General features: G+C 51.9%; 2 protein-coding genes across 6 annotated transcripts in view; both read right to left on the minus strand.

The window, feature by feature from the left end:
* Window positions 1-4,620, minus strand: TM7SF2 (transmembrane 7 superfamily member 2). Of its 2 annotated transcripts, none has more exons than XM_054437516.2 (10): window positions 4,353-4,620; window positions 3,535-3,731; window positions 3,381-3,435; window positions 2,832-3,026; window positions 2,652-2,755; window positions 1,397-1,516; window positions 1,148-1,316; window positions 836-916; window positions 634-756; window positions 1-338 (listed from the first exon to the last, which is right to left on the minus strand). In XM_054437516.2, the coding sequence occupies exons 1-10, from the start codon at window positions 4,618-4,620 to the stop codon at window positions 178-180; spliced, it is 1,473 nt and encodes a 490-aa protein (XP_054293491.1). In that variant the 3' UTR covers window positions 1-177. The 2 variants fall into 2 exon arrangements, with proteins under 2 accessions (XP_054293491.1, XP_054293490.1); XM_054437515.2 differs by having other exon boundaries at window positions 4,180-4,414.
* The window catches only part of VPS51 (VPS51 subunit of GARP complex), a 25,115-nt gene continuing 7,593 nt past the window's right edge, over window positions 4,540-22,061 (minus strand). The window contains exons 3-10 of one of the 4 annotated variants that reach the window (XM_054437501.2): window positions 8,507-8,653; window positions 8,212-8,431; window positions 7,320-8,037; window positions 6,738-6,953; window positions 6,312-6,530; window positions 5,642-5,763; window positions 5,464-5,551; window positions 4,540-4,920 (exon numbers count right to left, since the gene is read on the minus strand). In XM_054437501.2, coding sequence (XP_054293476.1) covers window positions 4,660-4,920; window positions 5,464-5,551; window positions 5,642-5,763; window positions 6,312-6,530; window positions 6,738-6,953; window positions 7,320-8,037; window positions 8,212-8,431; window positions 8,507-8,653 — 1,991 coding nt within the window. In that variant the 3' untranslated portion in view covers window positions 4,540-4,659. Of the gene's footprint in view, window positions 5,039-5,463; window positions 5,552-5,641; window positions 5,764-6,311; window positions 6,531-6,737; window positions 6,954-7,319; window positions 8,038-8,211; window positions 8,432-8,506; window positions 8,654-22,061 lie in introns of all 4 variants that reach the window. The other 3 variants (XM_063671724.1, XM_063671726.1, XM_063671725.1) reach the window with 3 other exon arrangements.

The following is a 22,061-nucleotide window of genomic DNA, read 5'->3' on the forward strand; positions in this document are numbered from 1 at the left end:
TTTTGGTCACTGGTTTCATTTTTTTCCTTGCTCTAAACCACCTCTTCTTTGAGGCTGTTCATGCTCAGGGCTGGGTGGGGTGCAAGCCCTTGAGTCCCAAGTGTGTCCAGGCTCCTGGTCCTGGGTGTGCTGGTGGATGAGTGGGCACATGCCCCCACCTGGGGTGGTGGAGCCGCTTCAGTAGATGTAGGGCATGATGCGGTAAGGCACGCGCCGGCAGTACTCCTGCCAGGCCAGGCCGTACTTCTGCAGGCACTGCCGCTCATCCCGGGCCTCACGGTGCACCAGCAGCGCGGTGAAGTAGAGGAGGTAGAAGTAGGGCAGCAGGTGTGACACCCCTGTAGAGAAAGAGGCTCTGTGACCACCCTGCCAGCCCCCTCCCCCTCTCAGTTCACAAACGTTTCCACACCTCATGGCTCATGTGGGCATCAGGGCTCAGCAGCAAAAGCTCCAGGGTCTGCAGCAAAGCACACGGTACTAGGTTGGCACAGAGGTGTGCCCCAGCCACACACTGGGTCCATCCCCAGCTCTCTGACTACTCTCACGGGTGCATACCCAAAGTAGGCATCCTGTGGTCGCTGAGCCACCTCTTCTCCTCACATGTCCCTACCCATGTCCACATGGGCCACTCACCGCAGGGCAAGGACCAAGCCAGAGCCATGATGAGGTCTCCAAGGTAGTTGGGATGGCGGACCATACCCCACCACCCAGACACCAGCAGTTTCCGCCCTGTGGCTGTAGAGATGGTCTCAAGCCCTGGGGAAAGATAGCAGAGTGGGGAGTTAAGGAAGCCCAGCTGCCCCACCTCACCCATGGCCCTAGAGACCCAGCTTACCAGCCACTCTGGGGTCAGAAGGATTCTTTCGGAAAGTGTTTTTCTGGGAATTCGCCCCACGGAAGATGTAGTAACCAATAGCTGGTGAGAGAGTGTGAACCGGTGGTCAAGGTCAAGGGTTGCAGCCTCCTGCCTGACCCCGACCATCTGCCCAACTTGTCTGCAGCCCAGACTCTGCCTGGACACCCAGGACCCTGCCCTGGCTTTAGAGAACCTGGGGGTTAGCACCTATGTGGTGGTGTGTGTAAACAGAGCATGAATCAAAGGGAGAGGGGGAAGATGGACCTAGCCTGCTGCCCCTTCCTGACTGACCATTGATGAGGCAGATGACGGAGGCCATGGGCAATCCCAGGGACTGCGGGTGGTGCAGCAGGAACTGGGCCTGCAGGCTGTAGGTGAAGGGCACCCAGGCTATGTCCCCAAACGCCAGCATGAAGCCAAACCCGTCATGTGTGATATCCATGGTGGTGAGGATGGCCTCCTGCAGGGACAAGACCCAGACGCACTGGCTTAGTCCCCATGCAGCCCTCAGACACCCACTCTCGTCCAGTCCAGCCTCACCTCATGCCAGAGGGCATCACCCACGTAGAGTAACTGGAAGCCATTGACCAGCCACATGGCCAGTGAGGGACTGCCCCGAAGCTCTGCCTCCTTCATCAACAGGGCCATGTTGATGAGGACCTGGGGGAGGGGGAACAAGGCAATAGTCTCCACAGAAGTGGCAGCCCTGGGCAGAGCAGTGGCCAGCCTCTGCCCTTCTCAACTGTCAGTTACACTCCAGCTCTTTGTTAAGTGGATCCAGGCCCTGGACCCAAGGACAGAGACTGTGTACAGGGGAGGTGCCTGCAGCCTGTTTCTTCTTGCCTTGTCTGTCCTAAGCCCTTTTGGGCTGAGGCTTCAGAGCTCAAACAGACCTGTTTTCAAATCTCAGCATCATCACTTGGGCAGGTTGCTTGCCCTCTCCACAGCCTACTTTCCCCCACCCCTGTGTTAAACATGGGGATAATCATGGGCCTGTCATGACTCAATGGCATCATCGTGTTTGAAGCCCTCCATAGCGTCCCTGGCAAGTGGTACGTGCTCAGTGGTGGCTAGCCGGAGCAAGCCTGTGCTGGGCGCCTGCATTTGACACTGAGCTCTGTTCTATCATGAAGATTACCTCTTCTAATCTTCCCAGTAATCTTAGGAGAAAGCTTTAATTTTATCCCATTTCATAGATGAGGAAGTGGCCTCAGATGTGCCTGTCATCAGGCCAGGACCCAGATCTAGGGTGGGCACCTAGCACTCCTGCCTCGGGTAAGATAATTTCCAGGGCGACAGGAGAGGCCTTGCCCAAGAGTTTCTTTGGGTAATCTTGGCCACAGAACCAGAGATCACAGTTGGAATGTTGTCAAGGCCACTAGTGACGGGTTAAGTTGCTAAACCCAGCGATCAATTTCAGGTTCTGCACTGCCTTGACCATCAAGCAGCATGCGGTCACTCCCTGAAAATAGATTCTGTGTTTGACTGCTGTTGAGAATTGCACGTGCTCTCCTAACGTCATCCCTGACATGCTGTATATATTTTATTTTTTGTCTCTTTCCCACCAGAATGTAGGCTGTCTGTGGCAAAGATGTTTTTCTTGCCTCTAACTTTATTTTTGTCTCCCAGTACCTAGAGCAGTGCCTAGGGCACAGGTGGATTTAACAAATGTTTGTGGAATATGAATGATTAATGATTCGCATCTGCGCAGTTCTGGCCCTCACCTGCCCAAGCGCTGCTCACCCACCCTAACCCTCCCCCTGGCCTGAGGCCAGCTCAGTCAAGCCCAACATACCCAGCCGATGAGGCCAGGTCGCAGTTCACAGAAATATTTGAAGTCGAAGAAACAGATACGAGGGTTGAGCTCCCGTCCCAGAAAAAAGTCGTAAATCGGATTGCCTGGAGAATATTGGAGAGTGAATGTACAGGCAGACTCCCCGATCTGCCTCCATCTCCACCCCGGGACCCCTCTCACCTGAGTTGCCCCCAGGTGCCAGGGCCGAAACTGGGGCTACCTGCGCCTTCATGTAGAGAAAGAGGCTGAAGATGAAAGCGGTGAGGGTGGCGACAAACGCCAAGGGCAGGAGCATTTCCGGGAGCGCCCCCAGAGGCAGCCCCGCTGACATCCCCAGCCCCACCAACAGGGCTGTCAGCACCAGGGCCTGGAAGCCTGAACCACAGCGCACAGTGAGCCCTGGGGCTGCGCGCCTCCACATCCCCACCCCGCAAACACACACAGAGCCCAAAACTCAGGGGGGCCACAGACCCTGCCCCAAGCATTAGGCTGCCACCCTGGCCTTCAGAGGATCACCCCAGCCACTGCTGTGGTGCACAGAGTAGCAGTAAATGGGGTAAGGGTGTGGGGACGAGGGGCTTAGGGAGAGCCCCCGGCGTCTGTCCTGGGCGTAACAGAGGCACACAAAGGAGCCTGGGGTGGAGGCCAATCTCCGTGGACCTCCCCGCAAGGCCTGGAGCTCCACCCCCGGCCGCTAAACTCCAGCGCGAGGGCCCGTCCCCTAGGCACCGTTAATAGGATAGCGCAGGCGACTCTCGTCCTTCAATTCCTGCCCCTCGGCCACCTGCGGGTCCAAGGGGGCTCTGATAAGGCCTGGGGCGTCCTCTCCCTCGCCGAGCCACTTCGCTTCCCTCCCCCGAGCGTCCGCGAGCGGGGCCCGCACCTTGCGCGCCGGCAGTAGGTAGAGCGCCGCCTGCAGGCCGAGCCAGGCGAGCCACAGCAGCAGCGCCCGTGGGCTCCACAGCGCCTCCAGTCCAGGCAGGTACGCGGGTGGACCCAGCAGGCGCGCGGGGCCCGAACGGGCCGCCAGGAGCAGGTGGAACATGGTGGCGGGCAGCAGCAGCAGCAGAGCCGCGGCGCCTGCGGGAAGGGCCATCACGTCGGGCGTCCGCCCCTAGCCCCCCAGCTCCCCGCCGGCCCCCACGGGCGCCCTGACGTTTCTGCGGGACCCTCTCGGCATTTTCAGAGTGCGCCTCCGCACCCCGTCCTCAGCCCTCGGCCCCCAGGCACCCCGCTGCCTCCCAGTTCCCTTCCCAGGCGTCCATCTTGGTCCCCCGCCCCCAGGCCCCCTCGAAGACCCTCCTCCTGCTTCCAGTTGACACCATAAATCCCCGTTCTGCAGCCCCCAGAACCGGCCCCTCCTCAGCTCTCCCTCTCCAGCTACCCTTCGCTGCAAACCCCCAGGTCCCTCTGCCTCCGACACCCCCAAAGCCTTCCATCCTCAGATCTCGCCCCCGCTCTTAGTTCACCCGCTCCAGCTCTCCTTCGCTCAGCCTTTGCCCGCGGTCCCCTCTCACTGCCCCATTACCCAGGGGCCCTCCGAATTCCAGCGGGGCCCGCGGGCCCTGAGTGGGGGCCATGGTCTCCGCTCCGCCGGAGAGACAGGGAGTTCACAATAGTCGGTCAAGGAAACACAGTCCACCCCATTTCCCAGGAGATGGACTCGGCTGCGCGGAGGATCCGGCCCCGCGGCACCCGCACCTGCCTGGACACCGAACGCAGACAAGGACCGCTCTTGTCCCAGGGTTTTTAAGTGGAACCGCCCCCTGCCCATGCTGGGCCCAGCACACCAGCCAATCGGCGCTCGGGGGCGGACCCGACGCGCGCGCCTCAGAAGCTTCAGCTTCAAAACCCCGCCCCCGGAAAGGCCCGCCCAGCAAGCGAGAGGGGGAGGCCACACATGTTTATTAGGCGGGTCCTGACACCTGCCTGCGGGGAAGGACCACCGAGACCAGAGCCTGGGTGCCATGGGGTGCCGGGACAGGCCGGTGCATAGCAGCGGCTGCGCCTAGCCGCGCTCGCAGATGACCTCGACCACACTAGGCTCCATGGGCACAGGGTCTGGGCAGCGCAGGGCAGCCGAGGCCACCACTTCGTCTAGCAGCAAGTGCACGAGTTCTTCGTCGGCCACAAAACGCCACAGGTAGAGCTGCAGAAAGTGGCAGTCCACTTGCACCTGCTGCAGCCCGAAGCGCCCAAAGGTGCGCAGCCGCACACACTCCAGCAGCGTCTTCAGGCTGATCTTGATGATGCCAGTCAGCACCGACACCTGCACGCAGGGACACAGGGATGCAGCTTGGGGACAGCAGGTGTTGGGGGGGGCACCCAAGTTCCAAGCAGGGGCCCGGGAGACATACGATGGAAATAGCTGGGATGAGGCAGAAAGTCTCCGGGGCAGATAAGAGGGGAGGGATACAATGTTAGCGCCGTCATCTGGAGGGCAGGGGACAGGTAGGGCCCAGCAATCAGAGGCATCCCTGAGCTTGGGGTGAGGTGGGGCAGGGACCATGGGTGAACAGAAAACCCTGGGGAGGACCCAAGACCACTGTGGTGATAAGGACAAGGGCAAAGAGTAATCCCAGGTCAGCACCCAGACTCAGGCTGGGCACACACCAAGCCTGGGACAAGAGCTGTGGGATTTGGGGGCAGGGCACTCTGTACTACCTAAAAACAGCCCTAGAGACAGAGACTGGAGGGTCAAGGTCACCCCCAGTTGGTCACAGAGTCCTGGGGCTCCTTGGGCAGGTGTGGGGCTGCTCCAACCAACCCTCCCCGGGCTCCCTGGAAGTCTGAGTCACGTTGGAAGTCGGACCTTGTTGAACTCCACAGGGCTGAACACATCAATACGTTCAGAGAATAGCTTCTGGATATTGCTCAAGAGGTTGGTGTCCATCGGGGCACTGGATTGGGGAAGACAAGGAATCAGAGCCCGCCCTGCACCTTCGCCCTCTTTTGTCCCTTCCCCCTGGGGCTCCCCTGACCAGCCAGACCTGGGGGTATAGCTGGGGGCGTAGCGGCCCTGCTGCCGAGAGCTGCTGTACACGGAGAAGGTCCTCTTGCTGGAGTCGCTGCTCTGGGCCTTGCGAACACCCTCTTCGTACAGGAGCCCCACCTGGTGGTAAAAAGAGGTACTGCAAGGAGGCCCGAGTCAGGGGAAACCACCAGCCCATCGGTGCTGAGGACGCCCTAAGTCAGCTACTCAAGCATTACAAGGATCACAGGGTAATCACCGCGGGGCCTGCTATTTAGTAGGTACATGGTCGCTATTTATAGAACCAGTGGAGTGGGGCAAAGGCAGGATACAAGAGTTGGTCTGAGGCCTAATCTTCAGCACCCTGCCCTGACTTCCTGGGTAACCCTGAGCCTCTGCTTCTCCACAGGTAAGATAGGGGCGAAAATGTCATAATCCTGGGCTGAGGAGGAACAAGACCGTGGACATAGGCACTGCCCAGCCCCTTTCGTCTTCATCCTTGGAGACTTGTTCCCTTGGGGTTCCCTCACAGATGCCCTGGCTACAGAACTGGCCCTGTGAGAAGCCCAGATACACATGTCCCCTCCTCCAGGCAGGGACTGCTAGTGATCCTCTGCTGCCCCAGCCCCTCTTGAAGGGACAGCACCCCCAGCCTGCGTCAGGGCTCCCCCGGCCAGCCTGGGCAGCACCTGCACGTCGATGGCGGTGGTATCCTCCACCACCCGCTTCATGACAGCCCGCACATTCCGGGGCTCCAGAGTGCTGAGCCAGTCGCGAGTTTCCACGCTTTTGCGCAGCATCTGTGATATGACCAGGCCCTGCACCTTCACGTAGTGGGTCAGCAGTCGCCGCGCCGTTTCCCTGGCCTCTGCACACAGTGTGCTCACGGGCGTCACTGGGAACTGATCCTGAGCCAAGGAGGCAGAGGACAGAGGGAGTGGGTATGGGGGGCAGCTCAGGGGCCACTGCCAACCAGGAGCTGGGCACAGATTGGGCAAGGTGGAGGCTGGGGTACACACAGGCAGCTGGTCTGAGGTCTGGCCATGAGGACACTGTCCAGCCACCTACATTCCCAGCAACACCATTCCCTGCCCCGCTAGGAGCTAGTGCTTCACCTGCACCAGAAACTGTTCATCAGTGAGAGTGAGGATGTAGGAGATGGTGGCCGTCTCGTAGTCCAGGCAGAGGCGGGAGAGCAGCAGGAGCAAGGCAGGTGGTGTGGCACCCCCCTTCTCCCCAGGGCTGTCGCAGAAGCTCTGAGCCGTCTGGCACATAGAGCGGATGAAGCCCACGATGAGGCCCTCATGGACACCCTGACTGCAGAACTCACCCTGCAAGGAGAAGGTGCCCAGGTCCACAGCAGGTCCCCTCTTCCAGGTAGGGCTGTTAATGACCCTCTGCTGGGGCTCTAAGTGCCCCAGCCCCCTCTGCAAGGGACAGCATCATCCTGCATTCTAAGTACCCCGGAGCAACTTCCCTGAGTGGGGGCAGAGAAAGCCAACACTGGGGACCCCACCAAGCCCTGCTTCTCAGCCCAGCTGCAGATGCCCCGAGCCTTCCCCACCCCCCAGACCATGCATAAGAACCTGAAACCACACCCAGAGTGCCTGGTTTCCCCAGTTTCCCAAGCACTGGTATAAAAGGTTTTGGAGGGTCAACCAGCAGGTTGAACAAGGAACACCCAAGAGGAGGCGTACCCGGAAGTAGGGCTTGTTGGAGAAGGACACCTCTTTGGCGGTGAAAAGGTGCACTGCTGCCAGAGAGGCCTTAATGTGGCTCAGGATGGAGCTGGCCACGTTAGCCAGCAACTCGGCCAGGCCAGGGCCCTCCTTCCCAGCCACGCGAGGCGCTGCCAGCGCCTGGCGGACGTCAGTCAGGCAGCCCAGGAAGGCCGCCCGGAGACCCTGCAGGTGGTGGCCCAGGCGCTCGCGGGCCACTCGTTCCACGATCTCCGTGGCAGCGTCTGCGAGCCCGGCAGCGGCCAACAGGGCCCCAGGAGCCCGCAAGCGCCGGTGGAAGCGGTCCAGCGCCCGCACCAGCAGTGAGTTGTCACCACCACCCTGCTCCTGCGCCAGCCGCCGCTCCACCAGCGCAAAATAGCGGCTGCCCAGCTCCCGGGCGAAGGCCGCCAGCTTCTCGGCACCTGCTGGGCCCTGGGCCGCAAACAGCTCCTGGTAGGCCGCCGCCACCTGGCAGAGGCCGCCCACGAAGCCACTGCCTCCACGGTCGGTGAACTCTAACACGTCGGGAGCCGGAGGCGAGGGCCCCAGCTCGGCCTCCAGGCTTCTCAGCTCCTTCTCCAGCCGGCCGCGGGCGTGCGCCAGGAACTCCTCGCACAGCTCCTCCGCAGGCTCGCCCAGGGCCAGCAGCAGCTCCACGCACTCTGCCTGCTCCGGGGCGCCTGAGCCGCCCTCCCTGCACGAGGGAGAGGTAGTGAAGGGCAGGGCCGGGGCTGCCGGTGGATGGGGCAGGAGCAGGAAAGCAAAGCACACACAGGGCTGGGCGACAGCTCCAGGAGGGCCCAGGAGCCGGGCACAGATGGGGCTCGGGGCTGGCGGGAGCGCTGGGGTCAGGGCAGAGGGGCCACACCTGAAGCGCTGCCGCAGCTGCTGGGCCAGACGGGCCGTAATGACCTGGCAGTCGTCCTGGATGGCGCGGAACGAGGGCAGGTGTTGGTACTGCTGCAGCACGGCCTGCGCGCGGCCCTGGTAGCGCACCGCCTGCCCGTAGGCGCCCAGTTCCACGCACTTGGTGAGGCGCGAGGGCAGCTCAAAGAGGAACTGCAGCTTCCGCAGCAGCGCATGGACCCCTAGGGGATGGAGGGTGACGTTAGCCCCAGAGCCCCAGGAAAGGCCCACTGCAGGCCCTGCCCGGCGGCGCCCACCTGCCAGCTTGGTGATGCGCTCGTGGCGGTCCTGCAGCGTGGCGCTGATGCGAGCGCTGAAGTCGGTGATCACTGCCATGTTGGTGGCCAGCCGGTCCATCTCATCCTCCATCTTCCGGAAATCGTTCTTCATCTTCCGGATGGTGTCTAGGAGGGCAGGGGCGGGGAAAAGGGGAGAGCAGGTGACTGCAGGGCGGGCGCAACCTCAGCTCGTTCTCACTCACCCCTTCACAGACGCCCCAGCTTGCTCCAGGGGCGCATGAATGATTCGAGAGAAAGGACTGCGAGGGCGCGGGTCACAGCGCACATGGGGGCGGGGGAGGGGGTTTATGTTCCCAAAGCAGGCGTCACTCACATACCCCCCGTGACCCCCTAGCCCTGGTGCCCAGGAGAGCCAGCCCTCAGACTTAGTCCAGATCCGAAGCAGGCCGCAGGTGCTTAGCCAGCTGCCACCACTGTGCTACACTGTGTTCCATCAGACCATAAGCAGCCAAGGCAGGGACCGCTGGCTCCCAGGCGCATCTGCGTGCCCAGCGCACTGCCCGGAGGAGGCAATACATTCTTGTTCACCCTCATCTCCTTTCCAGATCTCCCAAAGCCTTTCACGTGCTTTCCGGAACATGGGCTGTCTTCTCTGAATGGCCCTTTCCCTTTGGTCCTGATAGAATCCTGCCTAGGGAGGCTGTTCTTCTTTTCATACACCAGGTGCCTGGGAGTCTGGTCCCTTCATGCTTCTAAATCATGCCTAGACCTCCTCTCTTCAAAACCCCGGCTTCTCGGAAGACCATGCCATCAAGCCACAACCCTCCTCTTTGCTGTCTCTACTGTCCTCTGACACTCCTCTCAGTTCCCGATCACTGCCTCCTCTTGTCCTCCTCCTGTCACCTCCTTGTGCACATCCACATGGATGAGCCTTCCAACGTTCCTGACTGTTCACTGACCGCCTCAATTCCACCTATTCTTTTTTTTTTTTGAGACTGAGTCTTGCTCTGTCACCCAGGCTGGAGTGCAGTGGCGCCATCTCGGCTCACTGCAAGCTCCGCCTCCCGGATTCACACCATTCTCCTGCCTCAGCCTCCTGAGTAGCTGGGACTACAGGCGCCTGCCACCACGCCTGGCTAATTTTTTGTATTTTTAGTAGAGACGGGATTTCACCATGTTAGCCAGGATGGTCTCGATCTCCTGACCTCGTAATCCGCCCGCCTCGGCCTCCCAAAGTGCTGGGATTACAGGCGTGAGCCACCGTGCACGGCCAATTCCACCTATTCTTGCATTTTCCTTTTCTGATCCACCCTCTCCTTGCCATCACCAAGAACTGCCCCCTCTAAAATCTCAGCCTCAAGCCACGCTGCCTTTGTAATTCGGGCCACTCACCCTTTCTGCCCTCTCTGACAATCCGTTGGTCTCTGCAGGAAGTCTGGACACACTGACCCCAGCACCTGGTCCCTGTTCACAATGCCCCTCCTGGCTTCACTTCCTTCCCCCTCACTCCTCTCAGAATTTGGGGTCCTCCATCAGCATCATCACACGTTCGCAAGCCCCCTTGCCTCTCTTGCCCCACCCGCCTCCATTACTTGTCAGACAAAACCCTAGTGCAGGTTAAGCCCAATGAGCCACTTACCCCTGGCACCTGAACCAATCACCCCAACTGGTCTCCCTTTAAACTTTATGACCTCAAGTCCCAAAGTGGCACTCCACACTGCCCAGCCATCCTTCCAAACCTTCTAGTGGGTCTATTTTCCCATTTTCCAAAGTAACATTTTCTCCTCAGCCCTCAAAACTCCAATACAAGGCTGGGCTCATTGGCTTATGCCTGTAATCCCAGCACTTTGAGAGGCCGAGGCAGGTGGATCACTTGAGGTCAGGAGTTTGAGACCAGCCTGGCCAACATGGCGAAACCCCAGCTCTACTAAAAATAAAAAAATTAGCCAGGCATCATGGTGTACCTGTAATCCCAGCTACTCGGGTGGCTGAGGCAAGAGAATCACTCGAACCTGGGAGGCGGAAGTTGCAGTGAGCTGAGATCGTCCCACTGCACTCCAGCCTGGACAACAGAGCGAGACTCTATCTCAAAAACAAACAAAAAACAACAAAACTTCCAATACATGCTCACTACCTCTCAACTGGGACCCTGCTTCATACACGTACTTCATGGAGAAAATAAAAGCAAACATCAACTCCCTCTAAATCTGCAAAGCAAACAGACTTCTGTGCACAGTCTACGACTTCTGCTCTCCCTCTCCTGAGAAGTCTCATCCAATCCTGCAGCTGTGGTGACTGAGACACTTCTGACTCTTGTCCTGACCAGAGCGCTGCCTAATGACCTATTTAACAGCTTGATGGGGACAGTGCACAAAGAGCTTACACGTAACACCTCCAAAACAAAACTCTTGGCCTTTCGGAAGTCATCTTTGATTCTTACCTGTCTTTCACCTAGTGATATGGTTAATCTTTGTGTCCCAACCAAATTTCATCTTGAATTGTAATCCCATAATCCCCACGTGTCAAGGGAGAGAGCAGGTAATTGAATCACGGGGGCGGCTCCCCCATGCTGTTCTCGTGATAGTGAGTTCTCACCAGCTCTGATAGTTTTTTTTTTTTTTTTTTTTTTTTTGAGACAGAGTCTCGCTCTGTCGCCCAGGCTGGAGTGCAGTGGCGCGATCTCTGTTCACTGCAAGCTCCGCCTCCCAGGTTCACACCATTCTCCTGCCTCAGCCTCCCAAGTAGCTGGGACTACAGGCACCCACCACCACACCCAGCTAATTTTTTGTATTTTTAGTAGAGATGGGGTTTCACCATGTTAGCCAGGATGGTCTCGATCTCCTGACCTCATGATCCGCCCACCGTGGCCTCCCAAAGTGCTGGGATTACAGGTGTGAACCACCGCACCCGGCGAGATCTGATGGTTTTATTAGGGGCTCTCCCTGCTTCACTTGGCACTTCTCCTTCCTGCTGCCTTGTGAAGAAGACACCTTGCTTCTCTTTCACCTTCTGCCATGATTGTAAGTTTCCCGAGGCCTCCCCAGCCATGCTGTGAACTGTGTCAATTAAACCTCTTTCCTTTATAAGTTACCCAGTCTTGGGCAGTTCTTTATAGCAGTATGAACCCGGATTAATACACCTAGTAATCAATCCATTACCAAGTCATGGAAGGTCTACCTGCAACATTTTCTTTCTAAGCCACTATCATCTCTTGTCCAACAATTGCCAACATTTCCCAACTAATTTCCCTAATTCCATTGAACATACCAACAATGCTCATAAAGAAAGGCGAAGAGGATAAGACAGAAATGTGTATCTGTAACAGGAGATATTTTTGTTTTGTTTTGTTTGAGAAAGAGTCTCACTCTGTCGCCCAGGCTGGAGTGCAGTGGCGCGATCTCAGCTCTGGAGGCTCTTGGAGGGTGGCACACCCGGGGAGGGTATGGAAACTCCACGCTCCTTCTCCTACACCTCGCCCTATGCACCTCTTCATCTGTACCCTTTGTAACATCCTTTGTAATAAACTGGCAAATGTGCTATCCTAAGCTCTGTGAGCCGCTCCAGCAAACTGAGCCCAAAGAAGGAGTAATGGAAACCCCTACCTGGAGCCAGTTGGTCAGAAATTCTGGAGGCCTGAGGCCCCGACCTGCAGCTAGTGTCTGAAAGCGGGCAGGCAGACTTGGGACTGAACTAGTGCCTGAAGGGAAGCAGACCTGGGGACTCAGCCCTCAACTCATGGAATCTGATGCTATCTCTGGGTAAATAGTGTTGGAATTAAATCAGAGGACACCAGCGGGTGTCTGCTGCTTGGTGTGTGGGGAAGAAACCCAACACATTTGGTCACAGAACTCTCCTGTGGTCATGATTGTGGTGATGTGAGAGCATAGGAAGCACACAGTTTGCATTTTTCCCAAACAATGTCATAAAATATATACAAACCTTTCCATATGGTAGGTCACAAAGAAAAAAATCTCATTCTTTTTTTTTTTGAGACAGGGTCTCCCTCTGTCGCCCAAGCTGCAGTGCAGTGGCGCGATCTCAGCTCACTGCAACCTCCATCTCCTGGGTTCAAGCGATTCTCCTGCCTCAGCCCTAAGTAGCTGGGATTACAGGCACGTGCCACCATGCCTGGCTAATTTTTGTACTTTTAGTAGAGAGGGTTTCCCCATGTTGGCCAGACTGGTCTCTGACCTCAAGTGATCCACCCGCCTTGGCCTCCCAAAGTGCTGGGATTACAGGCGCGAGCCGTGCCCAGCCGAAAAAACCTCATTGTTAACCAATTATGAGGTCAGAAAAGGAAATCAAAACTGAAATTGCAGCATGGGTAAAATACCAAGAAAACACTAAATTGGTAAGGGCTTGGTGAATTCTATGGATGAAATGGATGATTTGCTACAAAAATAGGATTTACCAAAATGGATTGCAAAAAACAAGAAAACAGAAACAGAAAAAATAGAGAATGTTGTGAAAGAAAGGTCCTCCTCCCCTTTCCCCTCCACACAAAGGCATCTGGCCCAGATGTCCAGGGGTGTGGCGGCGGCTTGAAGGACAGTGCCTTCCAATTCTCTGTGTAAACACTGCCCCAGCAGAGAAACAAGAACAGCTCTCACACAAACTTGATGGAACAAACATAACACTGTTATGAAAACATAACAGAAATACTTCACATATACACATTCATATCTCTTACAAATAGAGATGCAAGGATGAATTAAATAAACAAATGGAGATGCACAGATAAATAAGCAAAATCCAGCAGCATATTAAAATACTAATTGATAAACACAAAAGGGTTTTTGTTTCATGAATGCCAGGATGACTCAAAATTAGAGGATCTCATAATAATTTGCCATGTTAATAGATGAGATATTTCAACATCTATTCTTGATTTTTAAAAAACTCTCAATAACATATGAGCAGCTAAATATTTCCCTAACCTCCAAAACTCAGTATCATGTTTACCGAGGCAGTGCTAGAAGCACTCCAATTAAAGTCAAAACATGGCAAGGACAACCTTGATTGCCAATGTTATCTACATTGTTCTGGGGCATTAGCCAACTCAGCTAGAGTCACGAGATATATTATGGAGATACACAAATTGGAAAGGAGGGAAAAGTATCACTATTTGCAGATGATATAATCAAATAAATAGGCCAGCCGCGGTGGCTCATGCCTGTAATTCCAGCACCTTGGGAGGCCGAGGCAGGCAGATTACTTGAGGTCAGGAGTTTGAGACCAGCCTGGCCAACATGGTAAAACCTGTCTTTACCAAAAATACAAAAAGTAGTTGGGCGTGGTGGCAGGTGCCTGTAATCCTAGCTACTGGGAAGGCTGAGGCAGGAGAATCGCTTGAACCCTGGAGGCAGAAGTTGCAGTGAGCCGAGATTGTGCCACTGCACTCTAACCTGGGTGATAAAGCAAGACTCTGTCTCAAATAATAATAATTGAATAAATAGAAAGCCCTAAAAAAAAAAAAAAAACCTGTAAACGTTACTATAAACAATAAGAGATACCACTTTTCACTTCTTAGACTGTCAAAGATTGAAAGAGGTATTCTTTTCTTTGCTGGTGGTTATGCAAACTGATCAGCATTTATAAAGAAGAATCTGGAAATATCTAACTGCAATCACTTGTGAGCCTTCACACACCCACACCTGCTCTGTGTGTGGCTCTGGGACTGTGGGAATGTTCTCCAAGCAACGCTGGGAATCTACCCCACTTGGGGAGACAGCTGGAAGGGTGAGTAAGGGGAAAAGCATTGATGTCAATTTGACAAGGAACAAACAGACACAAAAAATGCAGGAAAAAAATACTAGAGAAAATCCAAGAGAAAGAACTGCCTGAGACAAAGAATCTACAGGGCTCACATCTGTAGAGCTATTAAGGGATTTTTTTTTTTAAATTACATGGAAAGGTAGATCACGTATCAGCAACATGGACTTTTCATTTTAACAACACAGTCCACAGGAAAGGATCATTTAGCCCTCTTAGAGATGATTTCATAAAAAGGAAGGTTACTAAGGAATAAAATCACATGATATGAAACATCTATATTACTTTTGGGACCATAGGGACCATTGCCTGCATTTTGTTGGGAAAATCATAATTTTTTGGGGTTTCTTTGCTTGAGATAGGGTCTTGCTCTGTCTACAGGCATGGTGGTGCACACTTATAATCCCAGCTACTCAGGAGGCTAAGGCAGGAGAATCACCTGAACTGGGGAGGCGGAGGTTACAGTGAGCCAAGATGGCATACAGTGGTGCAAACACAGCTTACTGCAGCCTTGAACTCTGGGGCTCAAGTGATCCTCCTACCTTAGCTTCTGAAGTAGCTGGGACTACACACAAGCGCCATCACACCCGGCTAATTTTTTAATTTTTGTTTAAATTTTGTGTAGAGATGGGGTCTCTCTATGTTGCCCAGGCTGGTCTCAAACTTCTGGGCTCAAGCAATGCTCCCACTTCAGCCTCCCAAAGTGCTGGGAGCACAGGAGTGAGCCACTGTGCCTGGCAGGAAAATTTTTCTTGCCAATTCATAGATGATGAACTAAAGGACATAGCAAAGGCAGCGCTATGCAGTGAAAAACAATAAAAGCAGAGCCGAGGCTGAGGTTCGTAAAGGGATCATGGGCTACTGATCTAAGGGAGACAGACAGAGGCTTGGCAGTTGATGAGGCATTTGGTCTTCACCCAGTGAATTACTGGTTTTGTTTACAGGCCATGTGACACAATCTCCTTCCAGGTCTGCCAAAAGCTACCATGAAAAGAGCAGACTCTTTTGGTAGTGGGTGTTTGAGCCCATGACACTTAGGGGATACCTCAAGAAGGAAACTTGAATCCAACTTCTAAAGGGTAAAATCCAAACACTGAGTTGTTAGGAAAAGAGAGTAAAAGAAAACCCAACACTGCTGTGTGCTGTCATTGTCGCTGCCTTCCTAGCCATGGAGCCATTAAACTGGAGATAAAAGTTGTACCATATCCAAAAACAACAGTGAAAAGCATCCGTACCATTCAGTCATAAAGACTACACTGTTTATCTTTGCATTTCAAGCTTGTTAAGAAAAGCAGGCCGGGCACAGTGGCTCACGCCTGTAACCCCAGCACTTTGGGAGGCCAAGGCAGGTGGATCACCTGAGGTCACCAGCCTGGCCAACATGGTGAAATTCCGTCTCTACTAAAAATACAATAATTAGCTAAGTGTGGTGGCAGGTGCCTGTAATCCCAGGTACTTGGGAGCCTAAGACAGGAGAATCACTTGAACCCTGGAGGCAGAGGTTGCAGTGAGCCGAGACTGGGCCACTGCACTCCAGCCTGGGTGACAGAGCAAGACTCTGTCTCAAAAAAAAAAAAGCTTGTTAAGAAAAGCAGTTTGCAACCAGGGAACCAGGGAGAGTGAAAGCCATCTGGATGCAAGAATGTTGGCTGCCTTGGGAGGGGACTGGGTGGTAACTGGTAGGAGGCTCAGGGGGCTTTGCTGGTTATGCTGTTTCCCGACCTGGATGCTGATTATGTGACTGTGTTCCCTTTGTGAAATCCATGGAGCTGTCCACTTGTGTGCACTTTTCTGTATGTCTGTTAATTTTCTTTTTTTTTGAGACAGGGTCTGGCTCTGTCACCCAGGCTGGAGTGCAGTGACACTATCTTGGCTCACTGCAACCTCTGCCTCCCAGGTACAAGCCTTCCACCTCAGCTTCCTGAGCAGCTGGGACTACAGGGACATGACACCACACTCAGCTAATTTTTGTATTTTTTGTAGAGACGGGTATAACCTGTTGGCCAGGATGGTCTCAAACTCCTGAGCTCAAGCAATCTGCCTGCCTCTGCCTCACAAAGTGTTGGGATTACAGGCGTGAGCCACCACACCTGGCCTCTGTTAATTTTCAGTGAAATGTACTGTCAAAGACTGCTTTGTCTTTGCCTGGAGAAAAGAATTAGAAGAGGCTTTTCCCTGTATAATGTTTGAGATCTTTCTAATTTTGACACAAGTAAATGCATTATTACATAATGAAACTCAATGTCTAGGTGAGAGGTTGGCAAACTACAGCCTGCGGGCCAAATCTGGCTCGATGCCTGGTTTTCTTTTTAATTGGGATATAATTGACATACCAATTCAGTGGTTTTTAATATGTTTAATATATTCACAAGGTTGTACAAACAACCTCACTATGTAATTCCAGAACATTTCATCATCCCCTAAAGAAACCCTGTAACCCTCGGCAGTCATTCCTTATTCCCCCACTCCTAGAACTTGGCAACCATTAATCTAGTTTCTGTCTCTATGGATTTGTTTATTCTCTACAGAATACATTTAACAGAAATGGAATCATAGGCATAGGAAACATTAGCATGTTTCCAAGGTTAATCTATGTTGTAGCCTGTGTCAGTATATCTATTTTTATGGCTGAATAATATTCCACTGTGTGGATATTTGTTTATATTCATTCATCAATTGATGGCCATTTGGATTGCTTCCACTTTGTGACTATTATAAAAAGTGCTGCTATTGGCCACGCATGGTGGCTCATGCCTGTAATCCCAGTACTTTTGGAGGCCGAGGCAAGCGGATCACTTGAGGTCAGGAGTTCAAGACCAGCCTGGCCAACAAGGTGAAATCCCGTCTCTAGTAAATATACAAAAAAAAAAAAAAAATTAGGCGGGTGCGGAGGTGCACACCTATAATCCCAGCTACTCAGGAGGCTGAGGCAGGAGAATCGCTTGAACTGGGGAGGCGGAGGTTACAGTTAGCCAAGATGGCACCACTGTACTCTAGCCTGGGTGACAGAGCTAGACTCCATCTCAAAAAAAAAAAAAAAAAACCAAAAAAACGCTGCTATGAACACTTGTGTACATGTTTTTGTGTGAACATATGTTTTCAATTCTCTTTGGTATATTCCTAGGAGTAAAACTGCCAGATTACATGGTAACCTTGTGTGTGGTTTTGAAGAATGGTCAAACTGTCTTCCACACTGGGTGCAGCATTTTGTGGTTTGGATTTGCATTTCCCTGACCTAATGATGTTGAGCATATTTATATGTGCTTTTTGGCCACTTGTATGTTTTCTCTGGAGAAGTGTCTATTCAAATCCTTTGCCCATTTTAAATTAGGGTTATTTGTCTTTTTAGCCCTGAGCTAAAAAACGTTCTTTGTATGTTCTGAACACTAGATTTTTATTAGATAACTTTCAAATATTTTCTCCCATTCTGTGGGCTGTCCTTTTATTTTTATTTTATTATTACTATTATTTTTGAGACGGAGTCTTGCTCTGTTGCCCAGGCTGGAGTGCAGTGGCGCAATCTCGACTCACTGCAACCTCCGCCTCCTGGGTTCAAGCGATTCTCCTGCCTCAGCCTCCTGAGTAGCTGGGACTACAGGTGCCTGCCACCACGCCTGACTAATTTTTGTATTTTTACTAGAGATGGGGTTTCACTATATTGGCCAGGCTGGTCTTGAACTCCTGACCTCAGGTGATCTGCCCACCTCAGGCTCCCAAAGTGCTGGGATTACAGGCATGAGCCACCGGGCCCAGCCTTATTTTTTTTATTGTTATTTTTTGAAATAGGGTCTCTCTCTGCCACTCAGGCTGGAGTGCAGTGGCACTATCTCAGTTCACTGCAGCATCAACCTCCTGGGCTCAAGTAATCTTCCCACCTCAGCCTCCCAAGTAGCTGGGACTACAGGTGTACACCACGATCTGTGGCTATTTTTTGTATTTTTGGTAGAGACGAGGTTTTGCCATGTTGCCCAGGATCCTTTTACTTTCTTGATAGCGTCCTTACAGCACAAGATTTAAATTTTGATGAAGTCCAATATATCTATTTTTATCTTTGGTTATTTGTACTTTGGGTGTCATCCCTAAGAAACTGCTGCATAATCCAAGGTCATAAAAATTTATACCTATGTTTTCTTCTAAGAGTTGTATAGGCCAGGTGCGGTGGCTCACGCCTGTAATCCCAGCACTTTGGGAGGCCAAGGAGGGCGGATCACTTGAGTTCGGGAGTTCGAGACCAGCCTGACCAACATGGAGAAACTCTGTCTCTACTAAAAATACAAAATTAGCCAGGCGTGGTGGTGCATGCCTGTAATCCTAGCTACTCAGGAGGCTAAGGAAGGAGAATTGCTTGAACCCAGGAGGTTGCGGTGAGCAGAGATCACGCCATTGCACTTAAGCCTGGGCAACAAGAGTGAAACTCCATCTCAAAAAAAAAAAAAAAAAGTTTTATAATTTTAGCTCTTATGTGTAGGTCTATGATTCATTTTGAATTAATTTTTGTAAGTGATGTGAGGTAGGGATCCAACTTCACTCTTATTTTTTTGTTTTTGTGGTTTGTTTGCTTGAGACAGAGTTTTGCTCTCTCACCCAGGCTGTAATGCAGCTGCAGCCTTAACCTCTTGGGTTCAAGCAGTCCTCCCACCTCAGTCACTGGAGTAGATGGGACTACAGGGCTAACTTTTTTTAAAAATTGTTTGTAGAGACTGAGGATTCACTACGTTGCCCAGGCTGGTCTTGAACTCCCTGAACTCAAGTGATCCTCTCACCTCGGCCTCCCAAAGCACTGGGATTACAAGCATGAGCCTCTGTACCCCGCCTTCAACTTCATTCTTTTGTCTGGGGATATCCAGTTGTCCCAGCACTCCACCATGTGTTGAAAAGATTATTCTCCCCATTCAATGACCTTGGCATCCTTATCAAAAATCAGTTGACCTTAAGGATGAGCTTGCAGGAAAAAAAATCAGTTGACTACAGATACATGGGTTTGTTCTGGACTCTCAATTCCATTCAGCTGATCTGGATATCTATCCTATGCCAATATTACACCACCTTAGTTATTGTAGATTTATACTAAGTTTTAAAGCTTGGAAGTGTGCTAGGTACAGTGGCTCACACCTATAATCCCAGCACTTTGGGAAACCAAAGCAGGAGGATCACCTGAGCCCAGGAGTTCAAGACCAACCTGGGCAACAAAGGGAGATCCTGTCTCTACAAATTTTTTTTTTTTTTTTTTTTTTGAGACATAGTCTCACTCCATCACCCAGGCTGGAGTGCAGTGGCACGATCTCGGCTAACTGCAAACTCTGCCTCCCTGGTTCAAGCGATTCTCATGCCTCAGCCTCCCAAGTAGCTGGAATTACAGGCGTGCGCCATGACACCCAGCTAATTTTTGTATTTTTAGTAGAGATGAGGTTTCGCCATGTTGGCAAGGCTGGTCCCGAACTCCTGACCTCAAGTGATCCACCCACCTCAGCCTCCCAAAATGCTGGGATTACAGGAATGAGCCACCACGCCTAGCCCAAAAAAAATTTTTTTAATTAGTCAGGTGTGGTGGCACACACCTGAGGTCCCAGCTATTCAGGAGGCTGAGGTGGGAGGATCATGAGCCTGGGAGGCCAAGATTACAGTGAACTGCGATCATGCCACTGCATTCTAGCCTGGGCCACAAAATGAGAACAAACTCCGTCTCCAAAAAAAACAAAAAACAAAAAACTTGGAAGTGTGAGTCTTCCAACTTTGTTCTTCTTTTACAAGGTTATTTGGGAAATTCTGGGTCTCCTGCAATTCCTCATACAATTTTATGCTGTTTGTCAATTTCTGCAAAAAAAAAAAAAAAAAAAAAGTCAGTTGGAAAAGTGATAGGGAAGACACTGAATCAATTTGGGAAGTATTGCCATCTTAAATAGTAAGTTAAAACATAAAGTTCTCTGATCAATGAACATGGAATGTCTTAATTTATTTAGGTCTCCTTTAACTTCTTTTTTTTTTTTTTTTTTTTTTTTTTTGAGACGGAGTCTTGCTCTGTCGCCTAAGCTGGAGGGCAGTGGCGCGATCTCAGCTCATTGCAAGCTCCGCCTCCCGGGTTCGCGCCATTCTCCTGCCTCAGCCTCCTGAGTAGCTGGGACTACAGGTGCCCACCATGACACCTGGCTAATTTTTTGTATTTTTAGTAGAGACTGGTTTTCACCATGTTAGCCAGGATGGTCTCAATCTCCTGACCTGGTGATCCGCCTGCCTTGGCCTCCCAAGTGCTGGGATTACAGGCGTGAGCCACCACGCTCAGCCTCCTTTAACTTCTTTCAGTAATGTTTTATAGTTTTCAGTATACAAAATACCGAAAATACCTTCACTTCTTTTATTAAATATATTCCTAAATATTTTATTCTTGATATTACTGTAAATGGAACTGTTCTCTTAGTTTCTTTTTTTTTTTTTTTTTTTTGAGACGGGGTCTCACTCTGTCACCCAGGCTGGAGTGCAGTAGCACGATCATATCTCATAGCAATCTAACCTCCTGGACTCAAGCAAGCAATCCTCCCACCTCAGCCTCCTAGATAGCTAGGACCACAGGTGCATGCCACCACACAGCTAATTTTTAAAGTTTTTTTTTCGTAGAGGCCAGGCGCAGTGGCTCACACCTATAATCCCAGCACTTTGGGAGGTTAAGGTGGGCAGATCACTTGAGATCAGGAGTTCAAGACCAGCCTGGCCAAACATGGTGAAATCCCATCTCTACTAAAAATACAAAAATTAGCTGATCCTGGTAGCACATACCTATAGTCCCAGCTACTCGGGAGGCTGAGCTGGGAGAATCGCTTGAGCCAGGGAGGCAGATGTTGCAGTGTGCAGAGATCGCGCCTGGGCAACAGAGCAAGACCCTGTCTCAAAAAACAAAAAAAAAGATTTTTTGTAGAGATGGGAGTCTTATTATGTTACCCAGGCTGGTCTTGAACTCCTGGGCTCAAGCGGTCCTCCCACTTCAGCCTCCCAAAATGCTGGGATTACACGCATGAGCCACTGTGCCTGGCCTCATTTAGTTCTTTAGACATCGTTTCCTTTAGCTCTGTGAACATACTTAAAAAACAGATTTAAGCCTTTGAGTAGTAAACCCAATTCTATTGATTACTGGGGTATTTTTCCTGTGAATGGACCATGCTTTCTTGTCTCTTTGCATGTCTCATCAATTTTTGTTCAAAACTAACCATATAAAATATATTGGCTGGGTACCGTGGCTCACACCTGTAATCCCACCACTTTGGGAGGCTGAGGCAGGCAGATCACAAGGTCAGCAGTTTGAGACCAGCCTGGCCAACAGAGTGAAACCCCATCTCTACTAAAACTACGAAAAAAAAAAATTAGCCAGATGTGGTTGTGGGTGCCTATAATCCTAGCTACTTGGGAGGCTGAGGCAGGAAAATCACTTGAACCTGGGAGGTGGAGGTTGCAGTGAGCCAAAATCGTGCCACTGCACACCAGCCCAGGCAACAGTGCAAGACTACATCTCAAAAAAATAAATAAAATAAAATAAAAAATAAAATACTATATTATGGAAACTCTGGAAATCAGATTATCTTCCCTCCTCGGGTTCATTGTTGCTGCTTGCTGTAGTTGCTGTTTGTTTGTTTACTGAGTTTTCTGAGTTACTAAGCCTGAACTAATTAGTTGCTGAGCAAATACTATATAGTTTGTGTTCTTTTTTTTTGAGACGGAGACTCGTTCTGTCGTCCAAGCTGGAGCGCAGTAGCGCAATTTCCGCTCACTGCAAGCTCTGCCTCCCTGGTTCAGGCCGTTCTCCTGCCTCAGC

Source organism: Pongo pygmaeus, chromosome 9 (genome assembly GCF_028885625.2).
Source record: "Pongo pygmaeus isolate AG05252 chromosome 9, NHGRI_mPonPyg2-v2.0_pri, whole genome shotgun sequence".
In the NCBI taxonomy this organism is placed as follows: domain Eukaryota; kingdom Metazoa; phylum Chordata; class Mammalia; order Primates; family Hominidae; genus Pongo; species Pongo pygmaeus.